This window comes from Sorex fumeus, unplaced genomic scaffold, assembly GCF_029834395.1.
Source record: "Sorex fumeus unplaced genomic scaffold, SorFum_2.1 ptg000106l, whole genome shotgun sequence".
NCBI classification, from domain to species: Eukaryota; Metazoa; Chordata; class Mammalia; order Eulipotyphla; family Soricidae; genus Sorex; species Sorex fumeus.
This window is the reverse complement of record NW_026606163.1, coordinates 4,882,202-4,905,868: the sequence shown is the minus strand read 5'-3', so window position 1 is coordinate 4,905,868 and position 23,667 is coordinate 4,882,202. Positions and strand designations below refer to the sequence as shown.

Here is a 23,667-nt window from a genome sequence, read left to right as displayed (position 1 = left end):
TGTGCTATCATTCCAGTCCCAAATATATATACATTTATATATATATATATATATATATTACTATCTATAAAAAGAGTAACAAGAGAGGGCTGGAGAGAGAGAGAGAACAGTGGGCAATGATCTGGGTTTGATTGCATCTGATCTTCTGAGCCCCACCAGGAGTGATCCCTAAGCAGAGCTAGGAATAAGCTCTGAGTACAGCTAGGTATAGCTCAAACACTTTAAAAAAGGGGGGGGGGGGTTTAACAGTGCTTCGTGAATAACAATTATGCTATAATATGTAATGTCAGTTGTGAAAATAAAACAATATTTTGTCATGGTTTTGTATACTACAGTTCTTTATTAACATAAAAATATATGGTTGATCTTACATTTAGAGGGCTTCTCTTCAAATTAATTTAATAGGCCATCAAAGCTTACTTTACAAATTTTCGAATTGATACAATTAAAATAACATTTACTCTTGGTTTAGGACCTGAGCAAGATAGGGCACTTGTCTCACACGAGGCCCCCAGGGTCCCACATCTAGCATCCCATCTGGTACCCCAAGCACTGCCAGAAATAATTCCTGACAGCAGAGCCAAGAATAATCCCTATGTATAACTGGATGTGACCCAATAGAAATAAAAAAATAAAGTTGCACTTGGCAAGATGATTCTTGATAATTTTTATTTTTAGAAATAATATTTCTGCTGATAAAACTTTATAGAGATTGTTATGTGTATCTATAGCTTATAACAACATGTAGATTCATTTTTGATAAATCTGAAATGTAAATTTTACTCGATCGTCGATTTGATATAGAGCTCATGACTTTTGTAGAACATTTTCTTGAAAAGGTTTATTTCTTACAATTTTGAATCTGCTTTAAATCTTATCCTTTTCCTATAGAGTTTTCCTTTACAATCAAATGGTCTTGATTGCCTTTCCAAATCATTATTTGGTGCAATGCCACTTACAAGTGATGAGTTAGGAATGTGCAGTTCTAGTAATCCCTCTTTTCTATGCGAGTCCTGGGACCCCTCACTTTTGGTGAGGCCCACTAGGGCCAATGCCAGAGTCAATCACTCATAGCATCCATGCTGCGGTCGGGCACTATTCTTCACTTCCCCCATCACTGGCAGTATTGCAGCTTGCAGAGGTCCAAATATTCACCACAACTCTTCCCCAGCCAGCACCCTATTTCCCAGGAAGTAATAGATACAACAGTCCAAAGAGGATTAAAATCGCCTTTATTAATGATGAAAGGACACAGTTGAGAGTGTGAAATTCAAGTGAGGTTTCTTTTGTTCTCTGAAGGGATGACAACTGAGCCCATTGGACAAAGCTCACCAGACTTACCCACCCCATCACAGACTGAGGCTGGAATATGGAGAACCGAGTCCTGGCTGGGCCCACCACAGGCCGGTCTTGCTGGGTCTGTTATTGCATGTAGACTGGAAGCCCATAAGCAGGTCCAAGAGAAAGAGAGAGAGAGAAGCAGGAGGACACGTAAGCAGGGACCTTCAGCACATTGTCTCCACCCAGTAGAGAAAGAGGGCCCAGAGACTCAAGTCTACCAACCACAGCCATCCCCAAACCCCCCAGCAGCAGGCCTCTCACAGTCCATTTAGGAGAGAGTATGGCTAAGAATGTGCCTCTCTTCAAAGAACAAGTATTTCCTCTCACTGACTGAGCAAAAAATCTAGAAATAGGAGAGCAGTTTCTTCCTATTGGGTCAAAAGTCTGAACCAATTCATACATAAGTAACCAAGGGCCATTTTATGTGTCTTCCAGTCTATAGACACTGGCCATTACAAAAGAACTTGCTAGAACCCTATCTATCAGACTGTAGATCCATAGTCACCTCATTCTTGAACACTAACCTCTGAACTCCTTTTCTTGTAATCTACAGCCCAGACCTCTGAGATCTGCTGAATAAATACTTGATATATTTAACTAAGGATTGAATTAATTCAATTAATCACTTTCCCATAACCTCCCCTTTTGTGAAATGGGCAAAATGGGTAAAGGTGGTCAAGGCTGACAAACTTTACTATTATAAGGTGAGGAAGTCTTAGGGATTTGATAAACAGCATGGTTATTCTACCTAAAAATACTATCTTATGTTTTTGAAAGTTAAGTCTATAAGCAGATCCTAAAAGTTCACAGAGAGATAGCTAAATGAGTTGTAATGCCTGTTTGCACCTGAACCCAGGATAGCACATTTAATCCTTCAGCACAGGTGGAAGCCTCCAAAACAAAATAAGTTCTTGCCGCAAGGAAAAAAAAATATATATATATATGTAATTAAGATGGTGAAAGTTGACTGATCATCTTGAAATTTATGCAGATACCAAATCAGTTAAAGCAAAAACAATGTTATCTGTAAATCGTACCTCTGTTTTGGGGGCGGGTGCACCCAGTGGTGCTCACAGCTTACTCTTAGCTGTCTTTAAGGAATCACTTTTAAGTGATTAAGATTTAAGAATCACTTCTATGGGTACCAGAGAATAAACCCAGGCTTGCTGAGTGCAAGGCAAGCACCCTAATGGCTGTACTATCTCTCTAGCCCTGTTCACTGTGTCTTAATAAAAGAACTTTGAAGTTTTAACAGGCCACCACAGCTAGAGTACAATTTAGTAGAGGGCCCATTTTGCTTCACTCAACAAACGCTGAAGAGTTGTACCAAACTAAAGCAGAGATCCTTTTAGGCTGCCCTGTGTATAGGGAGAATAGTGGAATAATTAGACTTTTTAAGGATCTATAAATAAATAAAAGAAACTTTAGGGTGAGTATAACCATTAAATCTGATGTAGCTCTCTGTGGTATACTCATTTCTGGAAAGAAATAATGGCACACAAATTCCCTGCAGTCCAAATTCCTAATGCCAAACACATCTCTTCTATTTTTTTTCTATGCTTTTCGTTTTCTTCATAGATCCTAATGCTATTATTTAGACAATAACTTTCTTCTATGTCTGGGTACATTTCCTAAGCACTTGGTCTTCTTCCTCGCATCCTGGGTAATGTCTGCAAAGATTCATTCCACCATGACATGTGATTTCTTCACATTATCACCATTCAAGGGTGACTTCATTTCATGGTTCTTAAAAGGAATCTTTCTGTAGTTTACAGTAGTATATTTATGAAACTTTAAATAAAACTAAATGATTGCAGAAACATTTTTTTCCCCAGAGTATTTTTATTTAGGGATTCCTGCCACCCAATTAACATAGAGAACAATCTGGATGTTGACAGAGAAATGCAAATTTCACTATACAAAGATAAGGCTCCAATCACAGGTAACATGGCCCCCAAATCTCTATTATTTCAATAAAATGAACTCATTTTAAATTCTTCCCAGAGTTGTCTTTGCAAATATCAGACAGGCCACAAGATATAGTCCAAATACATAGCATTTTACAATATGTTTCAAGCACAGACAGAAATACACAATACTCTATCTACTTTTCTTCATAATTTAACTCCCATTAGCACTAAAAGGCAAGATTGTGTGTGTATATGTATTTACCATAAGTATGTGTATAAATAATCACAAGTGTACACACTAGTTTTTACGGAAAACTTAAGCCTTTGAAACTGTAGATCCACCATGATCACTGAGATGGAAAAGGACCAGTAACATGTCACAAATTTCTCAATTGGAAAAAAAATAACATAACCATGTATTACGGCATATCAGTTGTGTGTATGCAGATATCCACATATATACAGATTCATATGCAAGCACACATAAGCCAACAATATGGAATATACATATACTCACACAATTGCTCAGATCTCTGTATTTCACTATATTATAATCTCTCCCTCTTTGCAAGCAATCTCGTTCTCCTTTGATGCAGGCATTTGAGTAACTGTATTCTAACAAAACTTTCGTTGTTGCTTTCTTGTGGTTGTTTTTTGGGCCACACCTGGCAATGCTCAGGAGTTACTCATGGCTCTGTACTTAGGAATCACTCCTGGCAGTACTTGGGGCTATAGGGGATACCTGGGATTGAACCCAGATCGGCTGCATGCAAGGCAAGTATACTATTCCCCCATATTATCTCTGACCCATTAAGTACATATTTTTAAAGACTCTGATTCTATCTCAAAAAAATGGCACAGTAGAATCCCAGTTTTACTTTTGGTGACTGTAAATTAAGATTTTAAAACAGGATAGCAGAGCCTGTTTGTTCTTTCAACTCCTTCACTTTGAGGACATTTCTATTCCATTAAATTTGTGCCTAAGAGAAAACAGACAGTAGCTGGAACTGTTAAAATCATATATTATTAGTCCTTAATATACATACACATGGTTGGACTGTATGCGATATATCAGTATTTTTCAAATAATTTATAATGATGTCTAAAATCTAAAAAATATAATTAATAATTTAAAAGGTGAGGGTTAAATGTTTTGCGATGGATACAACTTTTAAAAAATGATAAATAAATATTATTGGGAGAGGTATTAATTGCATACAGCTATAATGGAGCACCTTTATATCAGAAGCCTGACTTAGAAATCATGAAAAAGGGGGATTAAAAAGACCTTTAAGTTCAAAGGGGACCATTTGAAACTTCCTAAATAAACTGTCAAAATTGAGTTTATTAAAAAGCAAAATTAATGAAAACACTACAAACTTCTTTTTTTTCTTTTTGGTTTTAGGGGCACACAAAGTGGTGGTCAGGACTTACTCCTGGTTCTGTGCTCAGGGATCAGTCCCAGTGGGCTCAGGGCCTATAAAATGCTGGGGATAGAACTCCAGACAGCTGCATACACTAGCTCTGCCTCCTGTACTATCTCTTGTCCCCAGACATACCACAAACTTCATAGCATGTGTACATTAGCGTTCACTCAACTTAAGGCTTCAGGAGTTGACCATTAAAACTTATTTTCAAAAGCAAAATACTTCACAAGCACTCAGCTCCTTTGGATAGGATTGGAATGACCAATTTTCAAATTGTGCTAATGACAGAGGAAAGGAAAGACGTCAGGTAGCCCAATCTTTTTGTAAACACAGGCAATGGAACATTTCAATCCATGTAGGACTCTCAGCGTGCCATACTCTTTTTCTGTCTATTTTTTATATTAAAAACTGATTTAAAAAGCTATTGATAATTGAGTTTTAGGCATATAATAATTCAACACCAATCCCACCAACCAGTGTCAACTTTCCCCAAGTGTTCCCATACCCCCTCCTCCAACCCTCACCCCATCTCCGCCTGTCTACTTGACAGGCACATACAAAGTTCAATGGTTGCAGCTTAGATCTCACATTTTTAGTGTTGCTGAGTCGTGTCTTGGATATTTGGCTAAACCTCTCTCACATAGCACCAGGATAACTGACGCCCTGATGTCTGTTAACACATTACTTCCTATTCTCTTCTTTTCCCTTTGATATTTTTCCTTCTCCATCCTTCTCCTCTCTAAACACTGGGGTCGATCAATACTGTGGTATAATTGAGAAAGAAAAGTGTATGGATCTTGGGATGCCTTATACCACAGTATTGATTAGTTGTCCACATAGAAGCCATCAAAGGTTTCTGTTATGACTATAATGGTATGAAGGAAAGTATGAGAGCATTTCTCCATAATGCCTGTTTAGGGAGTCATTTTAGTACTTTTCTTGAGCTGAAATGCTGCATCACCCAGTAAATTCCCTGGACCCCAATTATGAACTTATGAGTTAAGATCTTAAGAAACTTAGACAATGAGTATATAGTGCCCACTACAGAGAAGATCATAGGCCTAAGGAAGAGGCCTCCATTCTCATAATAAAGGGGTTCCCTGTCTCCTCCATTCTCTCTCCCTTTTCACACATGCACATATCTTGGATTTTCTTCAATAGAAACACAATGAATAAAATGAGGTACCAAAAATGTGCCTTAACTGTATTTCTGATTATCTTGATCCATATAGACTATATTCATGCCATCCCAACAGTGACTTCACTGTCACTAACATCATCCAATATCTTGCCTCAATTTCATTTTAAAAAGAGGGGTTTCCAACCAACCCTTGCCTGCTGGCCTCACCCAAAATCTTTTCTTGCTACTTGCCATTTGTCCAATTCCTATTATGTCCTTTATTTGGTTAATAAATATATACAATAATATGCAATTAACTGTCATATATTTTAACTGTCTTCTTTAAAGTTTCATTTCCCTAAAAGCATTCTGCTACCCCACTCAACCTATATGGACAGATGCAAATGAAAGTAGCAAGTCATCTTGTCCGAGCACTTTGACAAAAGGGCCACCTGATGTCCACTTGATGCTCTGTTTCTACATCTTCCAGTTCCATCATCCATTTGGGGAGCTTACTTACTAAGGTATCTTTCTACTGACTCCCTATCTCATGTGCTGCTGAAAACAAATTTGGGGAATTATTTAGTCAAGAAATATTTCAAAAACCAACCAGTGCCAAAATGTTAAAAAATTCCCAAGATACCCTTTGTGCATTAATCTTACAATTTATACACTTAAATAACTCCAGGATGCTACTTTTCTTCTTTTTTTTTTTTGCTAAAAATTTACCAAAATATTTTAAACACATAAAAATATTTTTAAAAAAACAAAAAGAAGAACAGCATAAATTTAGTTGTATAGGCATTGGTTAGAGAACATTGTTTTTACTAAGGATTATATTCAAAAGCTTTCTCTTGGGTTTTTACCAAAGCTCTGATTCTGAACCTTATAGCTTGTAATGGTGTTATTAAAAAAACGGGAAAGCTAATGCAGCTTAAGGAAGTACATTATATAATAAAGAGTATGTCTATACTGTAATAAAATATAACTTATTTTTGGTTACTTAAAGGCCATTTTCTTGACACATAACTAAAGTAACTATTTAATTTAAACTTAAATGTAGTGGATTATGGAGAGCAAACTTAAGTGTTGGAATCATCAATGATGGATAAAGAAATGCCTGTTGACGGCCCCATGGCCACTCAGAATCAGACATCTGCTGGAAAAAAATCACTAGTATCGAATATAGCCCTTAGTAATCTGAGAAACGAACTTTACGAGCAACCCAGCATGTAGAGAATGAGTTTTACTTTGCCGGTCACCCATTCCTTGAGAGGACAGTAGTACTCATAGTGAAACTGCTCAAACTCTGGTGTCTGGCGGATTTCACATAAGAAGGAGAGATCAATACCTGACTCCAAAAGGAGGAGGAGCAGGGGAAATACAAAGAGCATCAGGCCCAGGCCCACCACAAGAAGTCTGGAGAAACTCTTGACCAGTGGGTTCACCCGAATGTGGCTGCTGAGAATGTCATAGCTCCATGACAAAGCCCGATGCGCCTCCTTCAGCTCCTCTTCCTCAGCCATTAGAAAAGCATTCTCATCTGCTTCCAGCTCCTCAAAGGAATCTGTGTCTTCTCTTTCCAGCTCCAGCCTGGACGGACAGTCAAAGAGCATGTCAATCTCATCATCATCAACGGGGGTAGGGAGCAGGCTGGCACTTGGGTTGTAGACCAGTTCAGAGATAGTAAGGGGATCTTCTTTCATTTTATCTTCCTCTTCGCTCGGGAGATCTTCATACTCCTGGGCCTCTTTCACAGGAGAGCTGGAGATCAAGGGGGCAGAAACGTTGTTTTCTTTGGACAGTGGGACACCTGTAATGAGACCATTTTTTTCATAACTGAAAGCCTCAGAGTTCTTTTTCACAAAGGTCTTTAGATGAAAACAAACAGAAGGGATAAAAAAATCATTCTGTGGAATCTGACTTTAAGCAGTCACGTTAGTAATAGACCTCAATTGATAAACCCTAAAGTCAACATACTAGGCCAAAAATAACTAGCAAACCTAAAATGACTGATAGTATTTACAATTAATAGTCTGCAAACTCCAAATTTGGTCATGAGTCTAAGAATAATATAACAATAAATCACTATTATGTTTTATAATTATTAGTGGTGTCATTCAGAAATTTAAACTATCATCTCAAAGATTTTAGTAAAATTGCAGAATCCACAATTCAATGGTGGTGGAAAATGTGCACTGGTGAAGGGATGGGTGTTTGATCATTGTATGACCAACAGAGACTTAAACTGAAAGGCTCTGTGACTGTTTTCATGGTGATTCAATAAATAAAAAATTAAAAGTTAAAAAAAATCAAACTCTCACAATTTGCAGATAACATACACCTAGAAAACCCTAATGACGACCCAATACTCCTAGAAGCAGCATATTCAATTTTAAAGGATGCAGCAAATGTAGTTCTAAGCAGTTTCTTTTATTTATTTATGTATGTATTTTAAATTTTATTATTAAAATTTAATTTATTTAAATTTAAATTTTATTAATTTTATTATTAAAATTAAAATTTTATTTATTTAAATTTAAAATTTAAACTTTATTTATTTTAAATTTTATTGAATTGCTGTGAGATAGTTACAAGCTTTCATGTTTGGGTTACAATCACACAATGATCAAACACCTATCCCTCCACCAGTACACATTCTCCACCACCAATATCCCCAGTATACCCCCCCCTTTCCCACCCTCCCCCTTTTATGGGAGACAATATTCCCCATACTCTCTCTCTACTTTTGGGCATTATGGTTTGCAATACAGTCTAAGGAGTTTCTAACAGAGAAGTTCATGCTTGTGTTAAGTGAGAGAGATACCAAGTAAGTAACCTATTTCTACATATTAAAGTTATGGGTAGAGGGAGTGTGCAAGGGTGTGGGCAGCCCCAAGTTGATGGAAGGAAGTAGTAAGGATTAGAATTAGAGAACAGGAAATAGAGAACAGGAAAGTAATAGAAAATATTATGGGTTGCCCAAAAGCAGAGAGAGAGTATGGGGAATATTGTCTGCCCTGGAGGCAGGGGAAGGGGGGTATACTGGGGAGATTGGTAGTGGGGAATGTGCACTGGCGGAGAGATGGGTGTTTGATCATTATGTGATTATAACCCAAACATGAAAGCTTGTAACATTCTCATGGCGATTCAATAAAATTTAAAAAGAAAAAGAAAAAGAAAAAGAAAATATTATGGCTCTTTGAAAAGATAAACAGAATTGATTTTTACCTAGACTAGAAGTTTCCAAATTTACTTGGCTTACTGCCCTCCACCTCTATTAGAAAAGAAATCATGTAGAGCATCCTTAGAAATCTACCTTCATTAAAACTAACAAAAGCACCCCCATTTGTACCCAAAACTACTACTCCCCTCCTGGTCCATTCCTGCAAACCCCAGGGGGGCTATTTTGGCCACTCTGGAAAACACCAATTTAGACTAATGAGGATAAAAGAGGAATCTAATCAACAAAATTATAACTAAAAAAGATTACCATTGAAATGTAGGTTCTATAAACAACTATATGCTAAGAAACTGAACAAGCTTAAAGAAATATAACAGTTCTTAGAAACATTCAAATTACCTTAACATACAAAACTAGTCTGAGTTGGCTAATTAATAAGGAGATTGAATTATCAATTATTAAAAAAACCCTCTAAACAAGTGGGGGTCGAGGAGGGCAGATAAGATAGAGACAACTATGATAACTGGACAAGAACTGAGTGCTGAAGGCAAAGGGATATATATGATAAACTTTAAATATCTATATTGCAAAAATGCCCAGAAGAAAGAGAGAGGAAGAGGAGACAGAGTGTGTGGGAGAGAGACATAGACAGAGACAAAAAGAGACAGAGACAGGGAGAGAGAGAGAATGAGATAAAGATGTCTGGCATAGAGTGGCAGGCTGGGGTGGATGTCAGGAGGGTAACTGGGAACATATGTGGTGGGAAAGGGAGGGTTGTTGGAACATTGTATGAAACCAACAAACATGAACAATTTTGTTACTGTGATAAAAAAAAAAGACAACAACAACCTCTCACCAGGACAAGGAAGGATACTGGGATCCGTGGTGGTGGGAAATGGGCATTGGTGGAGGGATGGGTATTTGATCATTGTATAATTGAAACCCAAGCACAAAAATGTGTAAGTCTGCAACTGTACCTCATGATGTCTCACTATTAAAAATTTTAAAAAAAGACTAAAACACATACTTTGAATGAGGCCCCAAATTTGATCCCCAGAACCACACCCTCTTCCCCCCCCCCTTTCCCCCGCAACCAGGTGTGAGTCTTGGAGGCTGATAGGGCACCAGCAACTCTGGCCTGAGCAGTAACATATCATCAGGCCTGAGGACTGAACTGTCCAGTGCAGCTGAATAATCATCCCTAGGAATGGCTCCCAATCCCTCCTGAGCATCATTTAACAAGAATAAAATAATCTCCTGTCTGATATTAAAGATGTGATGCTAATCCTTTGAAATTACCAAAGAAATCAAAGAGGAGAGAACACTCTTAAAATCTCAGCCCAGCATTACCCTGAAACCAGAGGAAGAAAGCACTACCAGAAAATAAAAATATGGACATATTAATATGCATGCCAAAATTCTGAATAAAATACTAAGAAAGTGGCGATAGAGCAATAGTACAGCAGGTAGGGAGCCTGCCTTGTATATGGCTGACTTGGTCAATTCCCAGCACCCCACATGGTCCCTTGAGTCCTGCGAGGGATGATAAGCTCTGAGCACTGCTAAGTGTTTCCCGAAAAAAAAATACTAACACTGTCCAGCAACTCATTAACAGGTGAATTCACCTTTATTATTAAGGATAGATATAGAAGGATGGTTCAAAATAAGCAAAACAACATACTACATTATATTTCTGAATGAAGGAGAAAATATTTCAATAAACAGAGAAAAATTATTTGACAAGATGCATCATCCAGGGAGTATGGTGCTGCCAGCAGGTCAACCTGTACTTGCAGGGTGAGTGCATCAGCAGCCTGATGGTGCCTGCAGGCTTCCCGATACCCCAAAATTGCCTCTGTGCCTTTGGTCAGACCCCAACAACTTGGGACAAGGTCACCAAGAAACTAAATGGCTAAAAGTTAGGTCTGTGGGAGCCACATCCACAAACCACCTCCTGCTCAGCTATACAAGCTCATTTATTGATCTTGTTTCAGAGACCCATAGATAAATCTCAAAAGAGACCAAAATTTGCAGTTAATCTTGGACCCACACATGGCTGATAGATTGGAGTAAATCGGAGGGGGTCAGGTTGGCCTGTGCCCACCCAAGCAGATTCCCCCAGCAGCTGCTTGCTTCCACAATCTAAAATCACTGCCATGTCCCCAGTCTTGAGGATAAGGTCTTAAGATGGTCTTCCACCATCTCAGGACAAACCTCAACAAGATATAATCTGCTGAAAATTCTGGTATGCGGGTTCTGTGACTGATATCTCCAGACTTTCTCAGATTTGGAGTGGGTTACCTCCCCCCACTTCCCAATACACATGGAAGCTTTGGCAGTCACCCCTACGACCCAACTCCAGCACCACCTTGTAAGCTCTACTACCGACCTTGCTTCAGAGACCCCTAAATAAATCTCAAAAGAGATCAAAAGCCACAGAAAAGTTTGGACCTGTGGATGGCTGAACAGACTGGCGTAAATTGGAGGGAGGGAGGTTGACATGTGCCTGCCCAAGCAGAACCCCTGGCAGTCACTTGCTTCCACAATCCAAAATTGCCGCCACACCTCCAGCCTGACTCCACCAAGATGGACCTTGGTGAGGATGGACCTCACCAAGATATAATCTGCTGAAAATTTTGTAATGTGGATCTTAGTGCACCAACAACCCTGACCCAGAGACACAGCAGCAAGTTCTGGAAGACATCACAGTGCCAGAGATCTCTCTGGGTCCCATATCAGGTAAACTTCACTGAGGCACTCCAGATGGAGCAGGTGCTGTCTCCCCTTCTACTCCAGATGGAATCTTGGCGACTGAGAGCTTCCACAAGCAAGGACCAGGTATGTAGGTCCCAGGAGTGAATCTTCAGGCCACATGGTGGTAGAGGACAGGGGCTGTCCCTCCCTCCCACCCACCTGCCCAGCAGACTGGCTGTCATCCCCACAATTTGCCTCTGGGTGCCATATTAGTGCACAAAGAGCGTTGGCCCAGAGACTCCCAATTGAATCCCAAAATGGATTAGTGCCATATAAAGACATTTCTGGAACCCAAACTTTTACAATCTAGAAATTTGCATGTATAATTGCAGCTATGTGAGCTCTCATGATATTCAAAATGAACAGTGGAAAATAAATTATCTAGCGTCTGCCCCTGGCAGGTAAGCTTGAATGGTGGTGGGAAATTTCAAGCAAAATATAATGTCCCAATTTAGAGAGAAAGTATTGGGGAAACTGTCTGCCCTAGAGACAGGGTGAGGACTGGTATGTGGGTGGTGGAAAATGTGCACTGGTGGAGGGATGGGTGTTCCATCATTGAATGGCTGAAACTCAAACATGAAAGCTTTGTAACTCTATCTCACAGTGATACAATTAAAATAAAAAGTAATGGGGAGTTCATGCCCAATTCAATCAGCTTAATCAATGGCTGTACTTGTACATTAAAAAAAATTTTGGTTGAAGTTCTAGTTGAACTTCACATACTGATCAAATAAATCAATTCACTTGTTAATGGTTCACCTTAAGCTTAGATTTTATTTGCATAACAAAATATATGCATAAACAAAACAAAATAAAAAATATTTTAATTTAAAAAAAAGATGCATCATCCAATCAGCATTCAAAAGCTGAAGAAATTTGTACAGTACTTGGGAGCTAGATAAATATCTGGAGCATGTGTTTTGCCAATGCACTGTTCTAGGTTCAACCCCTGACACACGGGCTCCCTGGATACTGTCAGGATGGCCCCAAGCACTGTACAGAATATTCCCTGAGCACTACTGGAGGGGGCTAAATTTTGGGAGGTATAAAAAGAATATTCCCCGATATAATAAAGTCCACATGGAAGCCCACAATTCACTGCACTCAGTGAAATTTTTTCTCTATGATCAGAATCAGGACAAAGGTCCCCACTCTTAATCATGTTAAATGCAGCACTGGGAATTCTTTTTTCTTTTTGGGTCACACCCGGCGATGCACAGGGGTTACTCCTGGCTCTTTACTCAGGAATTACTCCTGGCAGTGCTCAGGGGACCACATGGGATGCTGGGAATCAAACCCGGGTTGGCTGCATGCAAGGCAAATGCCCTGCCCGCTGTACTATTGCTCCAGCCCCTGCACTGGGAATTCTTGCCAGAAAAATCAAGCAAGAAAAATGAACAGAATCATAATTGGAAAGGACAAAATAAAATTATCACTGTTTTGAGATGACATAATTTCATGTCTAGAAATTCTGAAAGATGCCACAAAAATGTATCTAGTCAACAGCTTACTTAAAGTTATAGTATATTTATACATAAAAATAAGTAATGTGTATAAATACTGCCATTGAATTATTGGGAAAAATTATAACATTACTCACAGTACCAAAATACAGTAAGTCCTCACTTAACATTATCAATAAGTTCTTATAAACTGCAATTTTAAGTGAGCTAAATTATGCAATAGTAGGTCATCTAATAATGTTATTTTATTCAACATAAGCAAGTGAGTTGTTTTAAATTTGTGCTTTAATGACCATTGAATTAAATGCTATGTGGGGCATTAGTTCTTAAGGGGAAATAATTCAATCAAAGAGTTTAAATAACTGAAAAATTACAAGATATAGATGAAAGAAATCAAAGGACACAGTTTCTTTTCTTTTTTTTTCTTTTCTTTTTGGGTCACACCTGGCTATGCACAGAGGTTACTCCTGGCTCTGCACTCAGGAATCACCCCTGGCGGTGCTCAGGGGACCATATGGGATGCTGGGAATCGAACCTGGGTTGGCCGCGTGCAAGGCAAATGCACTACCCGCTGTGCTATTGCTCCAGCCCCAGGAGACATTCTGAGCTGGCCCGGAAGCCCATGCTGCCAGCCAAAGAACAAGATTCCAGGAGCTGCCAGACGCTTGTCCGGCCCAGCACCAGGCATGGGGTGAGTTCCCATGGCTAGAGGAGAGTGTGCATCCTGCCAACAGGGCCGGGTCCAGAGAGCTGTCAGGCACCTGCCCAGCTTAGCGGCAGCTGCCAAGTGGGCTCCTGTGGCCAAGGCCCAGGCCCAGGTCCTCACAAGAAGCAATGCCAGCAGGAGCCCTGGGGGAGCAAGTGGAGTCACACCCTGTGGTGAGAGAAGCCCTAGAATAGTATGTGGCCCACATCCCGTCTTGTTAATGGTGCTCCAGGGACAATAAGAAAAATGAAGAAACTCAGTCATATCAACAGAGGGTGACAAGATCTAATAAGATCCCCACCTACTTTGTACCTTTTTAATAAGCCTGAAGAAAATCTTAGGACAGTAATATCCTTGCCTGCTCATCTGGCAGGTCAGAAACTTTGTTGCCTACTCTGATTCCCATCCTGTGCAGACAGCTTCACCCTCACACCCCACCTGGGAAGAAAGCGGCCCAACGGAGCTGTTCCTTGCTCCACTTAGGGAACAACAGCATCGTCTTTAGGGCCCCCCAGAGTGGAGGCTAGGGCTAACATGGCTGCAGTACCTCATAGGAACACATCTGGGGCTTCTATACTAAGCCCACAAATGCTAGAGTGACTTGGCGGCCCCCAACCAAATCATGCTAATAATAATTTAATCCCAGTGCATATTATCTAGTCCCTCAAAAAACTCACAAAGGAAGCGATAGAGTAAGAAATCATAAAACCCTAAATAAGAGCTGGAGTAGAGGCAGGACAACAGCATTGAAAGTTTCTCTGGAACCCTCGTGTGAAACTCTAAATAACTAATTAGAAATAGAAAAACTGGTTGTGATTAAGATTCACCTGACAACTGCAACAGATGCTATAGGAAGTCGCACAGAATCTCAACAACCTTAGTGAGTGAAGACAGTAGTCCAGAAGACTTGGCGAGGTTGCTAAAATCTCAGGGCTGATCTTGCCGTACAAGCAGTGAAGAAACCTGGCCAGCAAGCACCACAATACCTGGAGAATTCTCTGGGCCCCATACCAAGCCAATATCGCCAGGAGGTCCCAGATGGGGCAGGTGCATCTCCCCGCCTTCTCTGGCGACCATGAGCTTCTACAAGCATGGCTCTGGTATGTGGGCACTAGGACTATTCCTCTGAACCACGCGGCCGCATATGCAAAGTGAGCAATGGAAAGTAAATGATCTAGTGTCTGTCCCTGGAAGGCAGGCTGGAATGGTGATGGGAAAACTCGAGCAAAATATAATGCCCAACAGAAATGCATCTGGAATGTGCATTAAACTACAGTGCCATGCCGCCCTGGGAGGGGAACGGTGTTTGTCCCTCCACCTTTTCCCCCTCGTGGTGGCAGCATGGTGGCTGCTATTTTTAAGAGCCTAATGGACAGCCAGGTATGAGACTGCAATGGCATGAGGGGCCTCATGGGATGGGGGTTGGAACTGGCCCTGCTCCCCGCCCTGACGAGGCCCAGAGTTGCCACCCATGAACACCTCCTTCGGCTCCTGAATGACCATGATCCCAGAGGCACACAAACCAATCTCAGAATCTCATGGCTTTTGGCAGTAATCCTTCAAGATTTATCATTAGAATATCAGAAATCCTATTGCGGCCACATGACGTCATATGCTTTTCATAATCAGCAATAGAAAACAAATTATCTAATGATGTCTTTTTGGCAGGTCTGACTGTTGGGGAAAATTCCAAATAATGATGGTGGGTCTTTTGTCATAATATTGAACGTGATCAACGTAGAGAGAGAGACTAAAATGGAAATCTGCCACACAGGCAGGGGGAGGGTTAGGAGGGGGTGTCTAATGGGGTTCTTGGTGGTGGAAAATGTGCACTGGTGAAGGGATGGGTGTTCGATCATTGTATGACCTACCGAGACTTAGACTGAAAGGCCTTGTGACTGTTCTCATGGTGATTCAATAAATAAAAAATTAAAAAAAATCTCTAATAGAGATGTTACTGGTGCCCGCTCAAGCAAATTGATAAACAATGGGATGACAATGACAGTATTGGAAATACTAATATTGTTAAAATGCCTATACTAGCAAAGACCATCTACAGGGTGGATCTGGAGAGTCTTTTGTTGAGTGAAATTAGTCTGGAGAGGGACAGACAAAAAATTATCTTTCTCATATGAAGGACACAAAGATACACAGTAAGGAAACAACAAATGGTCAAAGGCAGCAGAACATGAAAAATGGTCTACAGAACTGAGCATACGAAGGCAGGTGGCCAGGAGGAGAAATGAAAGGGTGAGACAGTGAGACAATATTGAGGGAAAGTGGATACTCTGGTAGACGGTGTGGTGTTGGACTACCATATTTGTGAAATACTATCATAAACAGTAGTATAATGGTGACTCAAGTAAAAAAAATATAGAACTTTCTTTAAAATATTAGGGTCATCTCTATGTTAGATCTCCTTTGACTATATTATAGCAAATATGGAAGTTTAAAAAAATCCCTTGATATGGTAAGGATTAATAGTTTATGTTAAAACAAAAAACATCAAAATTTACTATATTCTACATGTGCTATAAGACTGTAAAATATTCGTATTCATATTAAGCAGCATGTGTTATTTTGTTAAAGTTGAAGTTTAATTCAAGTAAAGTTCATGTCTTTTGAGTTTGAAGAAAAAAAAATCCTAGAATGTCATTTACTTTTCCAAAAGGGAGTTCTTACTTTTAGGCATGGGCATTGCAAAATATTCTTGGGAGGTTGCCTGTTCTTTCTATTTAAAAGCACATGAAGAGTCATTCCAGTGACTCAAGATTGACAAACAGAAATTCAATCACACACAGCAAAGCCTATGTTCTCCCCACCAACCCATCTACACATTCCAGTCTCCAATTTCTTAGGATCAACTTCTGTTAACCTCTTATTGTACCCCAAAGAGTAGCTGAATATTTGGCACCCTAATTTTAACTGTCATTTGGAAAACGTCAAAATCTGGAATTCCTGAGGATTTTCCTTATATTTCACAAATTAGCTTCTTCTACACACCCCATTCAAATGACTCTTTCCATGATCTCCAATGACTCAAGTATGGCTAAAAACAATGTATGTTCTTTATTGCCCTCCAACTGACCACTCTACCTTTGGGACTTCATGTTCCCTTTACTTCCATACAGTAATTCTAAATGGTCTTTGACTTCTCCATAGTCTCCTTGCCCCGGGTGGTGGCAAGCTTAATGTATGCTGCTGTAGGACAACTTAGCGCTACTCTACGGGACACTAGTGCCTTTTAATGTGTTGACCCTGGTCCTTGAAAAGTGTTATATCATCAGATTATTTTGGGAAACTGCACCTATAAAAAATGACACAGCATACAAGGATGAGGGTGAAACTCTCACTTAAAATGGATTGGTGTCATAATAAAGATGAGATAACAAATGTTGATGAGGATGTGGTCTACAGGGAACACTTATGGGGCTGGAGAGATAGTATAGTGAGTAGAGCTCTTGCCTTGCACATGGCTGATTGGGGTTTGATTTCTGGCATCTCATATGCTACCCCAAGCACCACCAGGAATAATCCCTGAGTGCAAAGCCAGGAGTAACTCCTGAGCATCCTTGAGTGTGCACACAACAAACAAAAAAGGGAACACTTTCACTATTAGTAGGAATCAGATTAATGCAACTCCTATAGGAAACAGAGTACAGTTTTCCAAAAAAATTGAGAAAACTATCATATTATACAGCAATATTAATTCTTATTATATGTCCAGAACGAATGAAAACAGAACATAAAAGAGATATATGTACTCTTATGTTAATTGCAGGATGATTAATATCAGTTTAAGAGTCCATTAGTGAATAAATAAATAAAAATAAAGATATATATCTTTATCTACAAAGAAGATAAATGTCTTCTTTATCTTCTTTATCTATTTGTCTATATATGTATCTATATATTTTCCTGCCAAGATGTTCATTATGTGATGAAAGACCTCCCTGAGAGGAGGGCTATATTGTCACCTATGAGACACACACAAGAAGGTGTACTTTGAGATCACTGGAGCAGAGAACAACATGACCGCTGGATGTCCAACATCACAGCCACATACAGAGATGGCCATGTGGCACAACTGGAGCAGATGGGCCTTTGTGATTGCTTTCTGATTTTTGCCTGACATGCTGAAAAAGCGTACCCAAGTCAAAGAGCATAAAACAAAACAAAACAAACAACAACAAAAACACAATTAAGGCTTAGGCAGGAGCTTGTCAGGGTAAAGCTGCTATTCCGAATGCCCAAGTGGCCATAAGAGGAAGTAGATGTGGAATGAATGTGGAAATATCTTCCAGAAGTGAAGAAATTTTGTCAACTGAACTTTGTTCAGATTTTTTCTGTCAGGTTATTTGGGTTTAGAGACTATATGCTTATGTATATGTTCTATGTTTTCTTTTTAACAGCTGTCTCTTTACACCAGGGAAAACGTGAAACTGAGTAAATATGGTTGTTCTTGTTTCATTTTTGATGAAAAAAGTCCTTATCTCTCTATCTTGGTCAATCACTAAGTTAGTTGACTCAGTCATTGGAATTTCAATTTCAATTTCTTACTGGTATCTGGTTTGGAAATGGGTTTGTGAGTTAACTTGAAAATTGAACATTATAGGGAGAGAGGACATGCGTACGAGAGCAAGGGTGTCTTCTGAGGAAATTTATAGGAAAGAAGAATATCCTGGAAAGACAAGGACTTTCTCCTGCCATTGCTGCTTCAGAATTCTAGCTGCCAATGCAATGATCTTATAACCTCTGGTATTAGTAGATGGATAACAGCTGTGCAGAGACATGGGATGAACTTAGATTCTTAACCCTGGATTCCTTGCTGGCTTGATTTTCTACCTTAGGTAATATGTTACCTTATTATTTAACCACTGTTAGAGTAGCTTTTACTTGCTGCTAATGGCATCCTAATTAATAAACTGTTAGACTATCTCATGGATCTCCCTGTCATCAACAATCTCTCTCACACCAAAGTCAGGAAAATGACAAAACCCCCAGTGGTACTTCAGTGTTATTCTTAATATTCCAATATGCTAAAAAATTAAGTTGTGTAAATAATGGAAAGAAAGGCACAAAATGGCCTCTGTTTCCAAGAGAAGGCAAAAGATATAAATAAGAGGCTGTGGGAATTAAACGGAGTTCAGTGAAGTGTTCAGATGTACTAGTGACATATCAAAGCAAAGACAATGCTAAAACATGATAATGAGAAACCCCATTCAAAGTAGGTAAATGCATATAATATCCAGGAATATCCTTGACAAGAAGTAAGGAACACTTACAGAGGACAAAGTTAAAAATATCTGAATAGTAAAAGAAATCTGGGGGAAAATGAAACAACAGTGTTTCTGAACAGAATTGAATATTCTGAAGATTCAACTTCCCAATAATCAAACTACAATTCATTGTATTTTAAAAAAAAATTGAATTATGTTTTAAAATGACAAGTGGAGAGAATGCACATGAAAAATATTTCATATTGAATAAAGAAATATCAACGACAGGGGAAACCAGCCTGACAGCACAACCAAACTATAAATTTAGTAACAGAACAAAATACTAAAATCAGTATCTTAGAAGCTTGACTTAGCTCAAAATAGACATTTATAATAACTAATTTTGAGAACAAAATATGGGGGCAGGGCATATTGCCACACTGCATCATACACACAAAAACCCCAAAGGAATTAATAAGCAAATAAGAGTAGCTCAAGCCATGAAAAACTGCTATTTTTGTACACCAAGAGCAGTCGTATATTGGCAGCTTCACAATATATGCACTAATAAATTAATTACAGTCAAATGTTTTATAGACAAAGCGTGAAGAAAACTAAGATAAAATGATTTTAAAAAGTGAACAGAACAGCTTGTTCAAAAATAAAATGACAGGTACATGTAGGTACATGTAGGCTGGAGCTGAAGCAATAGCATAGCAGGTAGGGTGTTTGCCTTGCATGCAGCTGACCCAGGTTCGATTCCTCCATCCCTCTCAGAGAGCCTGGGAAACTACCAAGAGTATCCCGCCTGTACGGCAGAGCTTGGAAAGCTCCCTGTTGTGTATTCGATATGCCAAAAACAGTAACAAGTCTCACAAGGGAGACATTACTGGAGCCCGCTCAAGCAAATCGATAAACAACGGGAGGACAGTGCTGCAGTGCTACAGTACATATAAGAAGCTGCATTTATGTATGAAGTGTCTATACTGCAAAGTTTACATTAAAATGTTGTTAAAATGTCTGCCATAGAGGGAGGCTGCAGAGGCAAGGCAGGGAAAGACTGGACAGAGGGAAACTGGGGACATTGTGGTGGGAAATGTGCACTGGTGAAGGTGTTGGAACATTGTATGCTTGATCATGAACAACTTTGTAACTATCTCACAGTGATTCAATAAAAAAAGAATAAAACATTAAAGCATTTTATATAAAACATCAAAGCCTGTTGTTACTATTGTAAAAGGCAAAGAATTGATACTCCTAAAATAATTTCTATAACTTAGAAAGAAAAAAGGAGACGTGTAAATAATCAACTTTTCCCCAAAAAGATCTTTTGCCCGTATCCCCCTGTCTCTAGCAACTCAGCAGGGCGTTTGCCTTTTGCGCAGCCAACCAGGCCAAGCCGGGTTCGATTCCTCCACCCTTCTCGGAGAGCCCTGCAAGCTACGGAGAGTATTTCACTTGCACGGCAAAGCCTGGCAAGCTCCCCGTGACGTGTTCTATAAGCCAAACACAATAACAACAAGTCTCAAAATGGAGACGTTACTGGGCCCGCTCGAGCAAATCAATGAACGATGGGAGGACAGTCCTCAAAAGAAACGCAAATGAGTATCATTTGGAAATATGCTCACCCTCACTAGTAAAAAGGAATATGAAATGAAATGAAAATCTTTGTCCTTTCAACCATTTTGCAAAAGAAACTGATCACAAAAGGGTTAGAAAAAACACGCAAACATACTCATCTTGTTAGTATGAATGAGTATCAGCGATTTTGTGAAAGTCAGTCTTTCAGAGGATGGCTTTCCCATTTCAATCAAAATTTAAAACTGGATATCCTTCAACCCAACAATTATACGTGTAACAATCTGTCATCGAGACGTATCAGGTATGCACATTCACCACAGCACTAACATAGCAAATACATACAAAATACCAATTCTCAATAATTTGAATTGAGATAACGTATTCTTATACTACATAGTATTTATTACTTTTTGTTTGTTTTTGAGCCACACTCAACTCTGAGCTCAGGGGTCATTCTTTGCGGTACTTGAGAGACCGTATGTGGAACCAAGTATGGAACTGGGTTGCATGCCAGGCAAGCACTTGTTCCCTATTCTAACTCTCAGGCCCCTTACTCAATTATTTTTAAGAGAAAATAGTGACACGTATTGATATAAAAAGCCATTTAAGTAATAGGATAAAATGAAACAATTAATTATAAGCTAATACCCCTAGAACCACCCCATTTGTGTAAAAATTATCCTGTGTGTCAATCTTATGTCACTGTGTATAAATTAGCTCCCAGGAAAGCTAGTCAAGGAAACATATGTTTTTAAATTTTTTCTACAACAAGAACATAGCTTCTATTATCTATCTTTGAAATAAATTACCTGTCTTATTTCAAAGACTGAATTTCATTTCAAGTTACTTAGAAGCCATTTTAACAAGTAAGTATGAGATAAACTCCAATTTCAGATATAATTTACTTGCTGCAAAAGACATGCGTATATAAGAGCAACTCTTTCCTGCGGTATGATCTTGAGTTTTCAAATTCTGACTTCATTTTTATTTCCCAAGGATCACAAAACATATTATCAATGAAAAGGAAACTGGCAGAAGAGCTGTGTGTCCCAATTATTTCATCTATATTATATTTCAGTAATTCTCTGCTTCGTAGATGAGAGAGTTTTGTTTCAATCATGTAAGCACATTTGAAGACTTTATTCTTTAAAGAATGAAAGAGAGGGGGAGGCCACTTTGATCATTCCATTTGTTTTCTCCGTGATCTATCTTTGCGGAAGCCACTATGAATTGGATGTATCACAACCACCTCCTTCCTCCTCTGAATACCGATCAGAAAGTAATTCATTACCAATCAGAACTCCACATCATTTTCCCTTACAGGGGGGCATCAGGACCCTTTCGTCAGGTCCTCCAATTTCCCCAAAAGATGGCTCTCTCCTCTTCCAACTTGTCTCTCTTCTTATCTGTCTTCTCCAATCCTCTACACTAATTCACTCTTGGTCTTTCTCCCATCTGCCTGCAAGAAAACTGGAAGCCTGTAGACTTCCTCATGCCCGGAACAGCGGCCTTGGGCACCTGTACTTACCAGCGTTTCTAGCTGTGATCTTGGAGCTGTGCCTCAGCAGACGGACAAATACATTGCTGCTACAGTGATTTACCATGTTCAGGCGGAGGCCCCTCCGCGTCTGAATCTTGACGAGGCATTTTGCCATCCTGGTAACTTTGGTCCCTGAATCTTTTCTGCCTGTCAGCTCTGCGCCCCACCACCAGCAGCCAGAACAGCTTTGACCTTTTGCTAGCTGCCCATTCTGTTTTAAAGGAATGAGGTTAGGCCCACTCAATGAATCAGATGTCAAGTTACTAATGCAGCCAACAGAAATAACTCAGGAGGGCTCAGCGTGGGGCCAGAGGCGGGAGAGGCTGTTATTTTTAACCTCCTCACTCACTACCCTAATAAACATTACGCATTCCCCTACTCCAACCTTTTCTAAGTCATTCCGAACAGAAAACCACACGCAAATAAATGCATCGCAGCGTCTAAGCACCAAAAGCCCCCAATGACTGGTTAACTCCATGACATTTTCTTGATTTCTACAACCTATTCTTTTCAGTTTTTGTTTTTTAAGCCACACCCTGTGACGCTCAGAATTCTGGCTCTGCTCTTAAAGATCACTCATGGCGGGTTCGGGGGACCATATGGGGTGCTAAGGATTGAACCCATGTCAGTCACATGCAAAGCAAGCACCCTACCCATTGCACTATCGCTCTGGTCCCTACAGCCTATTCTTTGAAGTGTTTTGAGTATTTCTTATGTTCTAAAATGGTAAATTCCAATGAAGCACAATAAAAGCCACATATATAAGAACATTTTGAAAGTAAAAGAATCATTAACATTAATGTGGATAAAAAAAAAGACTATGGATAATGCCTTTTATTTGAAACCAAGTTATCTAAAATAGTAGCATTTCAATGCATAAAATGCAAGATTAATAATAAAATAGTTGACATTCTTGTACTGCTTGAAATTGGTATGCATTGTACATAAAAATCATATCCTAATTCAGATGAATCACATTACATGTGTTCAGTAGCCATGTGTGCTGCTATAACATGTACAGCACATGTACATGGGACAGCACAACTCTGGGAATAGTACTGAGCTGCCCACAGCAGCATCTAAATTCTCACAATGTTATTTTTTTATTTTATTTTATTTTTGGCTTTTTGGATCACACCTGGCGATGCACAGAGGTTACTCCTGGCTCTGCACTGAGGAATTACTCTTGGTGGTGCTTGAGGGACCATATCTGATGCTGAGAATTGAATCCGGGTCAGCCGTGTGCAAGGCAAATGCCCTAACCGCTGTGCTATGGCTCCAGCCCCAATTCTCACAATGTTATTACATTTTTTCATTTTATAGATAAGGGAACAACACTGTAGGGATTGTAATTTACCAGAGCAAATTCACATTGTATGTGGCTCAGCAATGATTTGAACCTAATCAGCTGACCCTAAACAC

At 39.4% G+C, this 23,667-nt stretch overlaps 1 protein-coding gene across 2 annotated transcripts in view; it reads right to left on the bottom strand.

The window, feature by feature from the left end:
* Positions 1-1,215: 1,215 nt before the first annotated feature.
* FRMD3 (FERM domain containing 3) overlaps positions 1,216-23,667 on the bottom strand; it is a 299,884-nt gene continuing 277,432 nt past the window's right edge. Inside the window, exons 14-15 of one of the 2 annotated variants that reach the window (XM_056134757.1) lie at positions 7,150-7,611; positions 1,216-1,436 (exon numbers count right to left, since the gene is read on the bottom strand). In XM_056134757.1, coding sequence (XP_055990732.1) covers positions 1,423-1,436; positions 7,150-7,611 — 476 coding nt within the window. In that variant the 3' untranslated portion in view covers positions 1,216-1,422. Of the gene's footprint in view, positions 1,437-5,251; positions 7,612-23,667 lie in introns of those variants that run through there. The other variant, XM_056134756.1, reaches the window with a different exon arrangement.